This window comes from Nicotiana tomentosiformis, chromosome 8 (genome assembly GCF_000390325.3).
Source record: "Nicotiana tomentosiformis chromosome 8, ASM39032v3, whole genome shotgun sequence".
Classification (NCBI taxonomy): Eukaryota; Viridiplantae; Streptophyta; class Magnoliopsida; order Solanales; family Solanaceae; genus Nicotiana; species Nicotiana tomentosiformis.
In genome coordinates this window covers 115,800,378-115,816,806 of record NC_090819.1, presented here as the reverse complement: position 1 = coordinate 115,816,806, position 16,429 = coordinate 115,800,378, and the positions used below count along the sequence as shown (strand labels likewise).

General features: G+C 38.8%; 2 protein-coding genes across 8 annotated transcripts; both read left to right on the top strand.

The window, feature by feature from the left end:
* The first annotated feature begins 2,028 nt into the window (after positions 1-2,028).
* LOC104104196 (importin subunit alpha-1-like) lies at positions 2,029-6,860 on the top strand. 7 transcript variants are annotated; one of them, XM_070182687.1, is made up of 9 exons: positions 2,029-2,110; positions 2,648-3,000; positions 3,086-3,217; positions 3,305-3,484; positions 3,565-3,794; positions 3,927-3,957; positions 4,719-4,856; positions 6,006-6,130; positions 6,218-6,860. In XM_070182687.1, the coding sequence occupies exons 2-9, from the start codon at positions 2,677-2,679 to the stop codon at positions 6,597-6,599; spliced, it is 1,542 nt and encodes a 513-aa protein (XP_070038788.1). In that variant the 5' UTR covers positions 2,029-2,110; positions 2,648-2,676; the 3' UTR covers positions 6,600-6,860. The 7 variants fall into 7 exon arrangements, with proteins under 7 accessions (XP_070038788.1, XP_070038792.1, XP_070038787.1 ...); XM_070182686.1 differs by lacking the exon at positions 2,029-2,110 and adding an exon at positions 2,129-2,523; XM_070182690.1 differs by lacking the exon at positions 2,029-2,110 and having other exon boundaries at positions 2,129-2,830; positions 2,936-3,000.
* Positions 6,861-8,379: 1,519 nt separating this feature from the next.
* LOC138898030 (uncharacterized) lies at positions 8,380-9,295 on the top strand. Its single transcript, XM_070184061.1, has 2 exons — positions 8,380-8,429; positions 8,479-9,295. Exons 1-2 carry the CDS (start codon positions 8,380-8,382, stop codon positions 9,293-9,295), a joined length of 867 nt encoding a protein of 288 aa, XP_070040162.1.
* The last annotated feature ends 7,134 nt before the right edge of the window (positions 9,296-16,429 follow it).

Here is a 16,429-nt window from a genome sequence, read left to right as displayed (position 1 = left end):
CTGCCTTTCCTGATAAAATCTCATATGGCATGTGCTTGAAATAGACATTCTTCTTTGAAATACTAACGGCACCTCCAATAGCAGATGCATACTTTAGTGGATTATCACCAAGATGATTGTTTTCAGTAATCATGGGGCCTCCGATTTGGTGGCGGAACATTTGTGGAGTAGGGGCATTAGGGTGAATCAGTGGGGGAAAAATAACATATTGCCTGTTGGAGGGTTCCGGCGGTGCCGGTGGGTTCCGGCGGTGCCGGTGGGGTCCGAGACCTTTCTCGGAGGTGGAATTGGGGGCATTTACCCTAAGTGACCGTTTGTTGCTTTTAGAATGCAAATTGGGAATATCGAAAAAAAAAGATAAAGTTAGAGAGAAGTTGCTGCCCCTGTCTCTCTCTAGAATCCCTTACCTAACTTTCCGCTTCCCAATTCCTCAAAGTGGAAAGTTAGGGTAGGAGGTTCTAACAGCTTTTAAAGACCATTAGAACAAAAAGTAAAATTGTCTTTAAAATATAAGGTGAGGACCTGAAGTAATTATTTGAAAAGTTTAATATTTTATTGGAAACTCTTGGACTACAAAAGTCCCTGGCTGTCCCCGACTTGACCTAGGGTTTTGAATATACCTGTTAATCGGGCCGGGCTAACCCGTTTACAGCCCGGTTCAGTTTGGTCCAGCCCGATTCAGCCCGGTACTATAACTTGGGGGCGGGCTGGGACGGGTTGGGTAGGGAGCAGGTTTCAAACGAATAATTTTTTGATAGCGGTGCACCGGAATCCGCTAAGCCCATTAACGGGTTATTAACGGGCTACAATCCGGTTCAGCTGGTTAATCCGTTAACGAGCTACAGCCCGGTTCAGCCCGTTTATTAACTTTTTTTTATTTTTTTTATGGACCAACTTAAACTCCTCATATTGACACTTGTATTTCTTATCTACACAAACATTTAGAAACATTATATAATTATTATGCTAACATTGTTGATGCTTCTTCTGCTGTAGATGCAAATATTCCTTCAAGTTCAGTTTCAATATCTGGGACCAGTGCTTTGGATGATAATGATGGTGTTGAAGATTATTTGATTTGGTCTACAATAGGGGAGCATCAAGCAATCAACAAACCAGTAGCAGGAATAACAATGAACTTCAATTCTACTTGCAAAAGTCAGCAGAGCCCCGCACAAAGGAATTTCTACCATTGGGTTGGTGGAGGAGCAACTCAAATCAATTTTCTGTTCTTTCGGCCATGGCTCGAGACGTGCTAAATGTGACGATTTCAACAGTCGCATTAGAGAGCGCATTTAGCCAAGCAAGGCAGCAACTAGGAGATACCCGTTATTCATTGGGTAACAACGCTTTGGAAATTCTAGTGTGCTTCAGAGATTGGATAAGATCAGAACGACGAAATCAAGGGCGTGACGAGGTAGATGAAGCGGAGGACCAAGAAATTGGAGATATAATGGTTTATGGTTCCGATTCAACCAATACCGAAAACCAAAAACCTCATGTTGACATGGATGAACTTACAAAAATGATGCAAAGCATGTGATGTACTATTTATTTTTTTATAATTGTTGTAAAATTTTAATTTGCAAGTTCAAAAATAACAAAATCAAAAAAGAACTTGCAACTTAATTTGAAATATTATATATTATTCAATAAAAATATCAAATGAAAGTCTTCGGAGCTTGATCCTTACATATAGGTCTTATTAAATAATTTTTTGTAGCCACTTACTTTCAAATTTTAATTTTAACATTATAAAATTCAAATTTTAAATTTCAAATTTTAAACTTCAAAGTTTAATTCTAAGTCTTAAAAGTTTACAAACACTTAAGTAGTTAAGTATCAATAACATTGAATAAGAAAAATAAAATTTACTTAAAAAAAAAATTCATGGCCCGCTAACAACCTGCTAACAGCCCTCTAACAACCCGCTAACAGTCCGCTAATAACCCTCTAAGTCCGAATCCGGACGGACAAAAAAAATCCAAAATAATACGGCCCGCTAACAACCCGCTAACGCAGATTTTTTTTGGTCCACCGCCTACCAACCCGACCTTTAAACACCCTGGTTTTGAAGAAGCTCTTCTTTTTTCTTGAGGCTAAGTTCCAGGTATGATGTTCTTCTTCTCTGCTCTGGATAGCCATCTTTTTTCTTCTGTTACTGCACTATTTTTCTTCTGTTACTGCGCTATTTTTCTTCTTCTTCTTCTTTCTCTGCTAATTTGTCCTAATTTCGCTATCAACCTATTTCGACCAAAACCCATTAAATCCATCGCTGAAGTCTTCAGTCCAAGGGGTTCTTAGGGTTGAGTCGAAGGACCCATGCCTTAACAGTGTCCTGAGTTTCGTCAAACGTCGATTTGACCTAAGAATTTTAATAGTATAATTCATCGTTGCAAGTCCTTTTGGGTGTCAGTGTTCTTAGGGGTTCTTAGTTGTTGTTTTTGACATTTTAATCAGCCCATCCCTGCATTCGTTTTAGTGTTGTGTTTGTAGCTGTTTGCTCCGTTTAGGTGTTTTCCGGTAGTACTGTTAACTCTTTGCTTCTTCTTGTTTTCCGTTAGTTATATCCATTCAATTATCTTCCTCACTTCCCTTCCCTTCAAGGGTACTCTTTCCGTAATACTACCTATTATCTTTCTTGCAGTTTTCACTTTTTAAAGGAATTTTACCAAGATGTCTATGCTAACAAGTGGTGCCGAGGAGGGTCTTCCTGTCAACTTTGTTGGTTTCCAGCAAAAACTTTCATCAATAGTTGAAGGTCTTGAGTCTCAGGAGGAGGAGAAGAAGATGTGGGCAATCCAAAAACTCCGAATATTGTTCAATGACGGTATGGCTAAGACTGCTCCAGCTTCGCTTTTGCTGATTTTATTAAACTCGCATATCACTTTCAAATTTTTATTAACAGATGTCACTTTTCTAGTACATGCTCTAGAGTCTGGTATAGTTGTTCCTCTACTTGACGAAATTCTACGGGGAGAGGATTCATTTGTGCTCAAGGTAGAGAGTTATGTGTTGATCACCTTAAAGTGTCTTCTGGTTGTAGCTTCACACCTGCTTTATTCTTATGGTTTCTGGGTCATAGCTTGAAGCTGCTAACGCTGTCATGGACAGTATTCCTGATATGAGGGAGGTAATTGATTTGGTGATTGATAGAAACTTGGTGGTAATTCTTTTAAATCTTCTGCGTTTTCCAGCTGAAAATGTTTGTGAGCAGGTATGTTTTAAATTGGCATACCCCTCTTTTGTATAGACTGAAGATATGCTTATTAGCAGACTGATTGTTTTTTCCTTCCAACTATAGGCGATGGAGAAACTGGGAATTGTTGCTCTCTCCCCTGTAGGTCGTGGTTATGTTCTTATGTGCATGGCTTTGGATAATTTACTGCATATTTTAACCTGTTGCAACATTTTATTGCTGAGAAAAGCCACGCAGACTATATCAGTGCTTTCTAGAGGCACACCAAAAGTGCCTTTTGTGAAGGTCTGTTAATTACTGTTGAAATTTTTCTGCGTCTGCAATTATTTGGTGCAAAACAATACTGATTACAATTCAATTGTCAGGTGAAACCAGCAATCCAATCTCTTTGTTTCCTTGTTGCTTCAAATGATGATCGAGAGGTGCTGAGAAACGCATGCTGGGCACTTTATTACCTCTCTGGTGGTATTGATGTGAACTTAAGGGCATATTGCAATAGCAAAAGTAGCATCAGTCATTCTGTTGTGAGCCAGAGTGATATTATTAGGGACGTCTTTGAGGCGTATTTTTTTCCGGTGCTGCTTAAGCTCTTAGAGTGAGTGGAGTGTTTTTATTTTCCTCATTTAACCTACTTTTTCATAGCTAGCTTACTACGATTGTATCTGATATATACGCCATTCGATCTTTCTCCTTCTGTAATCGCCCCTGCCATCCATATCCTTTCAAGTATTTGCCGAGGAGATGACAGCCAGAAAGAGGTATGCGGGTCTTTAGGAGCTTTTGTGGTTGAACCCAAACACTTTGATGAACTAATCAATGAAAAAAGGAACAAATTAAGATAAGATAAAATGATTGAAAGGTAGAAACATCTTAAACAATATGTAGTGAGATTATAATTCAGCATGTTCCTGATTCAATGTCAAATTTGATGTGTTTACTGCTTAATTTCTAATAGCCTCCGAAGAACCCACCCATTTGGTAAAGCTGCCCACCATTTGATGTGAAAATAGGTTCTTTGCCATCTTCAAGTCATGGGCAAGTCCACCTTCCAGCACTGGCCATCTAGGCTGCATTTTTTGGCTACATTATGTTTTATTTTTTTTCTAATTGGTATTCACTAACTTAGCCTTTTTAGATCTTGATTTGATCTTGGGACAAAATATCTATGCATGTAAGTTGGTAATAAGAAACATGTCCTTGATTAAAAGAAAAAAAAAAGAAAGAAAAACTTGGAGTCGTCTGGATTTAGGTTGAAAAGCATCTTCAGCACTCAAAGATGTGTTTGTAAACTTCCGAACTAAATATCTCTAGGCATTGTCCAGTTTAAGCCCAAAATGATGAAAAACATATCCCACAATTGAGCAGTGATTTTGCAATGTAGAAATAGGTTGTTTGTGTCCTTGGGTTGCTCTTCACATAGAGAGCATTTGCTGTCAATGGGCATTCTTCTTCCTTGCAAATTAGACTGTAAAACATGCCTTTTTCCCTACTAACCAAGTGAAGATCTGAATTTTGTAAGGAACTGATGAAAGCCCGTAGCATTTATGGCCGTGACGTCCTTCATTGCCTGTCGGACTTGTTAGATAGACGAAAAGAGGAAAGGTTGGTATGCCTGTGTATAGCATATATTACTCTTGGGAGGAGTCAACGGGCAAAGGTATGTTGGCTGAATTGATATTTCGCTTTATCGTAATTTTTTTTTAATTTCTTTGTCCATATATTTGTTATTCATGCTTATAATTATTAGTCTTGGACTACATATACATATTTTTACTTTTTCTTCAGTTGCGCCTTTTTCGTTAAAGCTCACGCTTTAGTTGCGCTTAAAGCCCCAAAAGGACCGTAAAGCTTTTTTGCGCTTTTCGCCTTTGATAACACTGGCTGAAATCCATTGCCTGTTTGTGTTGGTGTTCTACAAGTTTTCATTTTTAAAGTGCCCATTTTCGGAGTTTGCTATTTTTTTGGTTATAAAGATTGATTCTTTCTATGCTGAAAGATTTGTGTTTTATTAGAACTCTTTCTTTTTCTGCTCTAGTTTAGATGTGTCAAGGCATTGTCTAGTGAAACTCTTATTAACCATAAAATCTTTCCATTTTTAACTGCTAAGTGGATGTCATTGAGCTGATACTGTGAATGCTGCTTAGCTAGAAGAAAGACTAGTAGAATTAAGCATCGCGTTAAGAATCAATGGATCAGAATTAACTCGCATCCAAATGGAAGAAGACAGGAGGGCTGGTATATGGTTGTGAGGGAAGATAACCATGGAAAGAGTTCTAATTGTTTCTTCTTCGTATAATTGGGTCTTTTTAAAAATGTTCTAGCGGTAATACCCAAACTGCCGTTACCAGTAGTAGACATTTTGTTTGAACTGTTAGTCTCCGTTAGTAAACCAAATATAAGCGGTCATTTTGTTTACTTAAAGGTTAAATGTGCTAACCAAATAACACAGGGACAACAACTGGAATTAGGCAATAACACAGGGACAAAAGCTGCTATTTCCCTTAAAAGAAATGAAAAGGTTAGGGGGTAAATCATAAAAAATAAAAGGATAAGGGTGTGAATAAAAAATAGTGCATACATTAGGGATGCAAAATAGAAAGAACTCTCAAGTAGCTGGATATGAGAGTGAAATAGTTGGTGTAGTTGGAAATAGAAATTGGATTTTTGAGTTGTGGATATGTTTTGTCATAGCCCTCACCCCCACCCCCACCCACAATTTTTTTTCTTTTAATGATCGACTTTTCAGTTGATGAAACCTTCTCTACGTAGCCATTTATCTAAATAGTTGTCGGTAATTTTTGAGCAGGCTGTAGTTGATGCTGCTGGATTAATAGACCGTCTACGCCAACTGGCTAAGGCTAGACAAATGGACGTTGCTGCTGCTGCAATTTCAAATGCTATTATCAGTATCAGTGATGAGTCATACATCAAGTCTGAGACCTCTTTTTCTCGGTTCATCTCTCTGGTATACTGATATTTTTACCAACTCTGATGTTTTTTTCGTGCTTTTGGCTTTAGTGAATTGGTGGATTGCTGCATAGGTCCTCTGTGTCATTATCTTAACGTTTTTGGTAATAAAATAATTTGCACCATCAGTCTAAAAGGAGTAGAAAACATGTATGGGGAAAAGCACAAGGGACCTGACTGCACTAATATTTATGCTAAGCGGATCGAAGAGGCTGGGGGATTGAAAAATCTTAACGGCATGTGTTGTTCTTTGACCATGGGACTCCAGGCTTATGAAATATTGAGTAAATACTGGCCTGCCAACGCAACCTCATGCAAATGTGTCTTGACATATGATACAATCCCACCTTTGAAGACTTATTTTAGAAGAAGACGTGAAAGAGGAAGTAAGATTTGTGCAGCTTTGACCAAGTCCAACTTCCCTCCAGCATGAAGAAACTGCCTCATTAATTCTCTCCAGCAGTTACCAAATATTCCAACCTACTATCTGATTAGGCTTTACATTTTTCTTGTTATTTTAAACAATATGTATTCTATAAATATCTAGTCAGGATTAGTTTTAAGGGCATTGTGAATGTTTGTCAATATTAGTATCTGGGAGTTTTGTCCGCTCCATACGGACAGATTTGTTGGTTGTAAGTTGTGTTTAATATTCTTGCACAATCTATTGCCAATAGTAATTTCCTTACCTTAATTTCTGTCATAAATTTTCAGCATCTAACAACATACTTTCCTTCATATGACTTAATAACCTGTTCTTGACATAATTTCCATCTTCATATGACAGAGATGGCGTAAAAGGGGGGAGGGATTACCTGGTCTTGACATGACAGTGATGGAGTAAAATCGAAAGGAATAACTTTTTGACAAATTTCTCCATTATTATATTTATACATTTCTACTTCTACCATCTTATAAATGAGAACCAGTCACCTCATGGTGAACATGCTTACCAGCTGCAAGGGTCCCATTGGAATCTTAAATTGTTTGTTTTGCGCTCTAAGGGTTCGTTTTGTGACTATTCATGTCATCATGTGTGCATTTTGGCTTGAATGGACGAAAAAGTGAATTTATTCGCATTTAATGCCTTTCTTGTTCCAGCCTTAGTTTTATTGGGGTCCGTTTTTGTGCCTTATCTTTGTATTGCTTTAGTTTCTTAGTTTTCCTTAATTCACTATACTGTGAACCCGTTTTGATAAATCCTCCCGCAACACGTACTACAATGCCACAGGTACCAACTCATGCTTGTCTTGTGCTGTTTTGATTTGTTAATCTACTACCCAGTTTTAATTTAAGTGACGGTTTAAATCAAAATGGAGTTTAAGAAAATCATGAAACTATTGAAACCATTGATTTAAAATTTGAGACTTGTGGCCGTAAACATGTGGTTATCATAGCTTTCTAGGAAATGCTAAGTTGTTTCTAAATGTAGAACTGTGTTATTCTTTTTGGATGTTTCTCGGGACCTCTGCTCTAAGGCTGAGCATATATCGGGTAAAATCGATAGCCCGAAATCAATAAAAGCTTATTGGATTATTAATATCGGGTTATTGGGTAATGGTTAAATAACAATTTTGTGTTATTTGACAATTGGATTATCAGTTCGGATTTTGGTTTGCCCAATTTTATTAACGGTTTAGCCGGTAATACAATGAAGCTAGACGTTAGAACGAGTACATGACTAAAGCAAGAGTGAATAAGTGGTAATTTGCACCTATATTAGCCTTAGACCATCTTTACTAAACATCATTTGCGTCCCTTGAATGAGAAAACTGAACGAACAAACTGTTAACTTTTCTTTGTCTTTAGAAGCTATAAGCCCTTAAAAACTCACTAAATCAATGGTCATTTGTGTCTTTTCATGTATAATCTTAACTGCTAAACTAAAAATTTTGACTAGGTTCGCTACATTTTATATACCACTTATATATGAGTGAGGCGGGAGGTGGGGCGGGAGGTGGGGCGGGAGGTAGGGCATGGGTTAGGGTGTGGGGAGGGATGCAAGGGAGGTAAAGGGAACAAAGGTGTCTGTAGGTTGAGAATTGGCTCATGGAACGTAGGTACTTTGATGGGTAAGTTTATAGAGTTGGCGAAGATCCTCCGGAAGAGCAGAGTCAATATAGCGTGTGTCCAAGAGACAAGGTGGATAGGGTCGAGGGCGAAGGACGCAGACGGGTATAAACTTTGGTACTTAGGAGTCCAGAAAGGTAAGAATGGAGTGGGCATCTTGGTGGATAGGGAACTTAGAGAGTCTGTGGTTGGGGTTAGACAAATGAATGATAGATTGATGATTATTAAGTTGGTGGTTGAAGAGTGCACCTAAACGTCGTTAGCGCCTATGCGCCGCATGTGGGCCTAGATGAGGAGGTTAAACGGCGCTTCTGGGAGGGGTTAAATGAGATTGTGCGCCAGGTTCCGCCTGCTGAGAAGCTATTCATAAGAGGGGATTTCAATGGGCATATTGGGTTGACCGTAGGTGGTTATGGCGAGGTGCATGGAGGCTTCGGTTTTGGGGAGAGGAACGGAGGAGGTACATCGTTGTTGGACTTCGCTAAATCTTTTGGGTTGGTGATTGCGAACTCTAACTTTCCAAAGAGGGAGGGGCATTTGGTTACTTTTCAAAATGTGACGGCGAAGACTCAGATTGACTATCTTCTCCTCAGGAGGTGTGACAGAGAGTTGTTCAAGGATTGCAAGGTGATTCCGGGTGAGATACTCACGACGCAACATATGCTCTTGGTGATGGACGTTGGTATTATGTTAAAGATGAGGAAAAGGTATGCGCGAGGAAGACCGAGAAGCAGATGGGGATCCTTAACTAAGGATAAAGCCCAAGAGTTGGAGAGGCGGTTGTCGGCTATGGGAGCGTGGAAGAGTAGTGGTGACGCGAGCACTATGTGGTCAGCGACAACAAACTATATTATGGAGGCTGCGAGAGAGATGTTAAGGGTCTCGACGTGCGTCTCTAGTGGGCACAAAGGAGACTGGTGGTGGAATGAAGTGGTCCAAGGTAAAGTGAAAGCGAAGAAGACAGCGTACCTGAAGTTAGTGGTGAGCATAGGAGAGGATGATAGGCGAGCATGCATGGAGAGGATGATAGGCGAGCGTGCATGGAGAGGTATAAGGTAGCTAGGAAGGAGGCTAAGCTGGCGGTCACAGAGGCTAAGACTGCGGCTTATGGTCGTATGTACGAGGAACTGGGGGAAAAGGTGGGGAGAAGAAGTTATTCCGGCTGGCCAAGTTGAGAGAGAGAAAGGCTCGGGATTTGGACCAAGTGAGATGCATCAAGGACGAAGATGGTAGAGTATTGATGGAAGATGCCCGGATTAAGAGGAGATGGCAGACTTACTTTCATAACCTTCTGAATGAAGAAGGGGATCGAGATATTGTGCTAGGCGAATTGGAGCATTCCGAGAGTCACCGTGACTTTCGGTACTGCAGAAGTATCGAGGTCGAGGAGGTAGTGCGAGTTATGCGTAAGATGAGCAGGGATAGAGCGACCGGGCCATACGAGATTCCAGTGAAATTTTGGAAGTGTGTGGGGAGAGCAGGTTTGGACTAGTTGACTAGGTTGTTTAATGTTATTTTTAAGGCCAAAAGGATGCCAGATGAGTGAAGGTGGAGTACGGTGGTTCCATTGTATAAGAACAAAGGTGATATCCATAGTTGTAACAATTATAGGGGTATCAAATTACTGAGTCATACCATGAAAGTGTGGGAGCAGGTGGTTGAAGCGAGGATGACAGTGTCTGTATCCGACAACCAGTTCGGGTTCATGCTGGGTCGTTCGACTACAGAAGCTATATACCTTGTTAGGTGGTTGGTGGAACTGTACAGAGAGAAGAAGGATTTGCACATGGTGTTTATTGACCTAGAGAAAGCGTATGACAAGGTACCTAGAAAAGTTCTATGGAGATGCCTGGAGGCAAAATGTGTGTCGGTTCCCTATATTATGGCAATTAAGGATATGTATGATGGGGCTAAGACTCGAGTTAGAATAGTAGGAGGCGACTCTGAGCAAATCCGGTTATAATGGGGTTACACCAAGGTTCTACGCTCAGTCCGTTCTTATTCGCCCTAGTGATGGACGCGTTGACACACCATATTCAAGGGGAGATGCCATGGTGCATGATATTCGCCGATGACATAGTTCTGATTGATGAGTCGTGAGCCGGTGTTAACGAGAGGCTGGAGGTTTGGTGACATGCTCTTGAGTCTAAGAGTTTCAAGCTGAGCAGGACGAAGACGGAATACATAGAGTGTAAGTTCAGGGTTGAGTTGGTGGAAGTGGGCGTGGATGTGAGACTTGAATCACAGGTCATCCCGAGTAGAGGCAGCTTCAAGTACCTTGGTTTAGTTATCCAGGGGGGATGGGAGATCGACGAGGATGTCACACACCGTATTGGGGTAGGATGGATGAAGTGAAGGTTAGCATCTGGAGTCCTGTGTGACAAGAGAGTGCCACCGATACTCAAAGGTAAGTTCTATAAAGCAGTGGTTAGACCGACCATGATGTATGGGGCTGAGTGTTGGCCCGTTAAGAACTCACATATCTAGAAGATGAAAGTAGCAGAAATGAGGATATTGAGGTGGATGTGTGGGCACACTAGGATAGATAAGATTAGGAATGATGATATTCGGGAGAAGATGCACGTGGCTCCCATTGATGATACGGAGGCTTAGATGGTTCGTACATGTTCAGAGGAGAAGCCTAGATGCTCCGGTACGGAGGTGTGAGCAGCTGGTTGTGGAGGGAACGAGAAGAGGTAAAGGGCGGCCTAAGAAATATTGGTGAGAGGTGATCAGGCAGGATATGGCGAGGCTCCAGATTTCCGAGGACATGACACTTGATAGGAAGATATGGAGGTCGAGTATTAGGGTTGTAGGTTAGGAAGTAGTTGAGTCTTACCATACTTCGTACCATTGTGGGACTAGCCATGCAGGGTTTTTGTCTAAGATAACTAGTGATAATGTTGTGTCTTACTATTTCGCTTTTCAGTGCAGGACCTATTTACTAGCTATCACTTGCTTTGCATCTTTCTTCTAGATTTCATGGTGTTCTTATTTTTCCTATGATTGCTGTGGTGATACTAATATTGTCTCCTTTTATCCTTTTGTCTTTTTGTTTTCTTGAGACGAGGGTCTTTCAGAAACAACCTCTTTATTCCTTCGGGGTAGGAGTAAGGTACACTACCCTCCCCAGACCTCATTAGTGGGATTTTGCTGGGTTGTTGTTGTTGTTGTTATTGTATATGAGTGAAAACTTTTATTTTATAAAAAAGGTAAAATTTACAAAGGTACCTCTCACTTACGTTAGAAAGATTATTCTGAAGTTATAATTATTGATAAGAATTGTTTTTTTCTTTAGAAATTTTACTTTATCCGGGACCTTTAGAATATATAGGGATGTGGTAGACCATGTAGAGGTTCCACTGATTCTCCTCACACTCCTTATGTACTAAATTTAAGATGGTTTTAGAATTTACTAATTCTACACTCTGACCACGTACACCATTCACTAGCAAGTGGTGAAAAGGTACGATTCCCTCAAATATTACCTTTGCAACTATGATCAAGTCTTGGAGTTTAGTTGCTAAAAACTCATTAAATGAGTGACAGAAAACAAAAGATTCCTTAAGTATTCTTGCAAAACAATAACAAAAACAAATATCATTATTACATTGTTTGTTAAATAATATACCAAGGACTTGATTGTTCTAGGTCTTCCTGATACTGTGAATGCTGCTTAGCTAGAAGAAATAACTAGTAGAATTAAGCATGGCGTTAAGAAACAATCATCAATGGATCAGAATTAACTCACATCCAAATGGAAGAAGACAAGAGGGCTGGTGTATGAATGTGAGGGAAGATAATCATGGAAATAGTTCTAATTGTTTCTACTTTCGTATAATTGGGTCTTTTTAAAAATGTTCTTGCTGTAATACCCAAACTGCCCTTCCCAGTATTAGACATTTTGTTTGGACTGTTAGTCTCCATTAGTAAAACAAATATAAGCGGTCATTTTGTTTACTTAGAGGTTAAATGTGCTAACCAAATAACACATGGACCACAACTGGAATTAGGCAATAACACAGGGACAAAAGCTGTTATTTCCCTGAAAAGAAATGAAAAGATTAGGGGGTGAATCGTAAAAAGTAAAAGGATAAGGATGTGAATAAATAATAGTGCATACACTAGGGATGCAAAATACAAAGAACACTCAAGTAGCTGTATATGAGAATGAAATAGTTGGAAATAGAAATTGGATTTCTGAGTCGTGGAGATGTTTTGTCATAGCCATCACCCCTACCCCCACCCCCACTCCACCCACAATTTTGTTTTTCTTTTTTTCTTTTAATGATCGACTTTTCAGTTGATGAAACCTGTAATATGGCCAAATTTTTATGACATTTGCCATGACATAATATCCATTATAACAAAATTTGTGGATCATGACATTTGCCATGACATAATATCCACTATTAGGCCAAGGATTTCTTGCTATAAATAGAGGAGTTTCTCCTCATTTGCAAACACACCAATTCAAGAGCTTTTCACTCTTGTCTTTCTTTCTCCTCCTTTATTTCATTATAGAGTATTTTGTAAGAGAGTGAGTGTTGGGAAACACTTGTGTGAACCCTTTCTTTGGAGTGATCTTGTGAGGTTATTCTCTTGGGGTATTTGGGATTAATTAGAGTATTTACTCTAATTTTGTACTCTCTTTTGTACTCTTATTGGTATAGTAAAATTGCTCCTCTCCGCTTATGGACGTAGGTCACCTTGATCGAACCACGTTAAATTTGTGTCTTCTTTATCTTCTTTAATTGCCGTTATTATCAACTTGCATTGTCTTTGTTATTGTCATTATAACATTGTTTGGATAAATTCTGCACTACCCGGTAACCCGATCCTAACAAATTGGTATCAGAGCCAGATCTAATCGGGTTAGTTTAAATATCCAAAATGACTTTCACAAAGTCTTATGTTGAGAAATTTGACCGAAGTGCAAACTTTAAAATGTGGCAATTAAAGATGGAAGCTATCCTTATTCAGGATGGCTTAGATTTTGCACTGCAAGGAAATGAGAAGATGCCAGATAAAATGACGGACGAGGAGTTTGTCGTCATATACAAAAAGGCAAAAATAGGTATTGTTTTAAATCTTTCAAACGGGGTTTTGCGTGAAGTTGCAGTAGAAAGCTCAACCAAAGGCATATGGGAAAAGCTTAAAACCCTATATAGGGAAAGAACAGCAGAAAACAGGCTTTAACTAAAGCAAAAACTCTACACTTTTCGTATGGCTGAAGGTACCTCTATACTTACACATCTTGATACTTTTGATTCTCTTCTTATGGATTTAAGTAACATAGATGCTGAAATCAAAGATGAGGATCAAGCTGTGTTATTGCTTGTTTCCTTACCCCAATCGTTTAAATATATAAGAGATACTATGCTTTATGAAAAGGATAATATCTCTTATAAAGATATCAAATCTATTTTGAAATCAAAAGAACAAATAGATAGAGATATTACTGGAAAAACTAATGGGAACCAAGGGGAACGCTTATTCATAAGAGGTAGATCCAATAAGAAAGATTCAAGTAGTGAGAAACCTAAATCAAGGTCAAAATCCAGATACAGAAATGTCATGTGCAAATATTGTCATAAGAAAGGTCACATTATTTCTAAATTCTTTAAATTGAAAAACAAAGAAAAGCATACAGAAAAGAAAAATGAGCACAAAAATACTAACACTGCCGAAGCAAGTGTAGCTGCTGATGAGACTGCGGGAACTATTATTTTAGCAACTAATAATAGTTTTAAATCTAACAATGAGTGGATTTTAGATTCGGGTTGTTCTTATCATATGTGTACCAGTCGGAATTTATTTACCACATATGAATCTATTGGAGGTGGAGTTGTCTTGATGGGCAACAATGCTGCCTGCAAAGTTATTGGAAAAGGTACAGTCTGAATTAAAATGCACGATGGTGTGGTGAGAACTCTCACCGATGTTAGACATGTTCCTGACTTGAAGAAAAATCTCATCTCTTTGGGCACTCTAGAATCTCTTGGGTGCAAGTACATAAGTGAAGGTAAAGTTCTGAAAATTTCTCATGGTGCTCTTGTGATCATGAAAGCACACAGATTTGGTACGTTGTATACTCTTTTGAGATCTATTGTTACAGGTGCTGCTGCAGTTTCAATATCAGATAAATCAAATTCTGACATCACCAAATTGTGGCATATGCGATTGGGGCATACAAGTGAAAATAATCTTTCCATCCTCAGCAAAAGAGGTCTCTTATGTGGCCAAAGTACCGAAAATATGGTGTTCTATGAACATTGTGTGTTCAGGAAGTAAAAAAGAGTCAGATTCAAATCTCCAATGATTCATAGAACAAAAGGTACTTTGAATTACATTCATTCAGATCTTTGGGGTCCTTCACGTACCCCATCAAAAGGTGGTACCAGGTATATGTTAACTTTCATTGATGATTATTTAAGGAAAGTTTGGGTTTATTTCCTGAAAAATAAAAGTGATGTTTTCTTAAATTTCAAACAATGGAAAGTTTTGATTGAGAAGCAAACAGGAAAACAGGTTAAGCGGCTTAGAACAGATAATGGATTGGAATTTTGTAATGATGAATTCAACGAATTTTGCAAGAATGAAGGAATTGCTCGACATCGTACTGTGAGAATGACACCTCAGCAAAATGGCGTGACAGAAAGGATGAATATAACTCTTTTGGAAAGGGCTCGTTGCATGATTTCAAATGCTGGGTTGACAAACACCTTTTGGGTAGAAGCTATCTCTACAACTTGTTATATTGTCAACCAACTCCTCTGTACCTTTGAATTTTAAGACTCCAGAGGAAATGTGGTCAGGTACTCCTGCTAATTATTTTGATTTAAAGATATTTGGTTGCCCTGCATACATGCATGTAAATGATGGAAAATTAGAGCCAAGGGCTAAAAAGTGCATTTTCCTTAGGTATGCATCTGGGGTGAAATGATACCGACTATGATATCCTGATCCCACGACACCTAAATTTATAATTAGTAGAGATGTAACCTTTGATGAATCCTCTATGTTACATTCTAGAAAAAGTCTTCTAGTTCTTGTAATACAAATAAAGGAAAGAGTACACATAACTAGGTGGAGATTGAGATTGGCATTCCTTCTGAGCCAAGCTCATCAACTTTGGAGCAAAATACAGTTAAAACTCCTGAAGTTGAGACAGAAGCTGAAATTCTTGAAGTTGAGACTCCTGAAGTTGAACCAGAAGAAGATGAGTATTCTATAGCCAAACATAGACCAAGAAGAGAAGATAAACAACCATTAAGTTTGGAGATTATATTGCATTTGCTTTTTTAGTTGCACAGGAAACTGAAGAAAATGGAGAACCATCAAAATATTCAGAAGCAGTTTGTGGTGCTGACTCAGTCAAGTGGCTGATTGCAATGAATGAAGAAATTGAGTCTCTCCACAAGAATGATACTTAGTCTCTTGTGAAGCCGCCATCAGAAAAAAGAATTGTTGGTTACAAATGGGTCTTCAAGAAAAAAGATGGCATTCTAGGGGTTGAAGATGCAAGGTATAAGGCATGATTAGTTGCAAAGGGCTATAGTCAGGTACAAAGAGTTGATTTTAATGATATTTTCTCACGTGTTGTTAAATATAGCTCTATTCGTGTCTTGCTAGCCTTCGTTTTCATGTATGATTTGGAATTAGAACAATTTGATGTTAAGACAACTTTCTTACATGGCGAACTTGAGAAACAAATATACATGCATCAACCCGAAGGATTTGAAATTGAAGGAAAAGAAGATCATGTTTGCTTGTTGAAGAAATCCTTGTACGGATTAAAGCAGTCTCCAAGACAATGGTATAAAAGGTTTGATTCCTTTATGTTGGGTCATGGTTATTCGAGGAGCATGTATGATAGTTGTGTTTACTTCCGGAAGTTAAAAATGATGGTTCATTTGTGTACCTATTATTATTATATGTTGATGACATGCTCATTGCTGCTAAGGATTTAACAGAAATTCACAATTTGAAAAGTCAGCTGAAAAGTGAATTTGAGATGAAATATTTGGGAGTAGCTAAGAAAATCCTTGGCATGGAGATCAAAAGAGATCAAAAAGCCAACAGGCTATTTCTGACCCAGAAGAAGTACTTGGAGAAAGTCTTGGAGAGGTTTGGCATGAAAGATGCTAAACCAATTAGTACCCCTCTTGCTGTTCATTTTAAGTTATCAGC

Excerpts from the sequence above, each read along its gene's own strand:
- LOC138898030 (XM_070184061.1), top strand. The coding sequence starts at position 8,380 with ATGGAGTGGGCATCTTGGTGGATAGGGAACTTAGAGAGTCTGTGGTTG. Across the intron at positions 8,430-8,478 it reads TTAGAGAGTCTGTGGTTGGG|AGTGCACCTAAACGTCGTTA; the intron begins GTTAGACAAATG and ends TGGTGGTTGAAG.
- LOC104104196 (XM_070182687.1), top strand. The coding sequence starts at position 2,677 with ATGTCTATGCTAACAAGTGGTGCCGAGGAGGGTCTTCCTGTCAACTTT. Across the intron at positions 4,857-6,005 it reads GGAGGAGTCAACGGGCAAAG|GCTGTAGTTGATGCTGCTGG; the intron begins GTATGTTGGCTG and ends ATTTTTGAGCAG. Across the intron at positions 6,131-6,217 it reads AGTGATGAGTCATACATCAA|TGAATTGGTGGATTGCTGCA; the intron begins GTCTGAGACCTC and ends TTTTGGCTTTAG.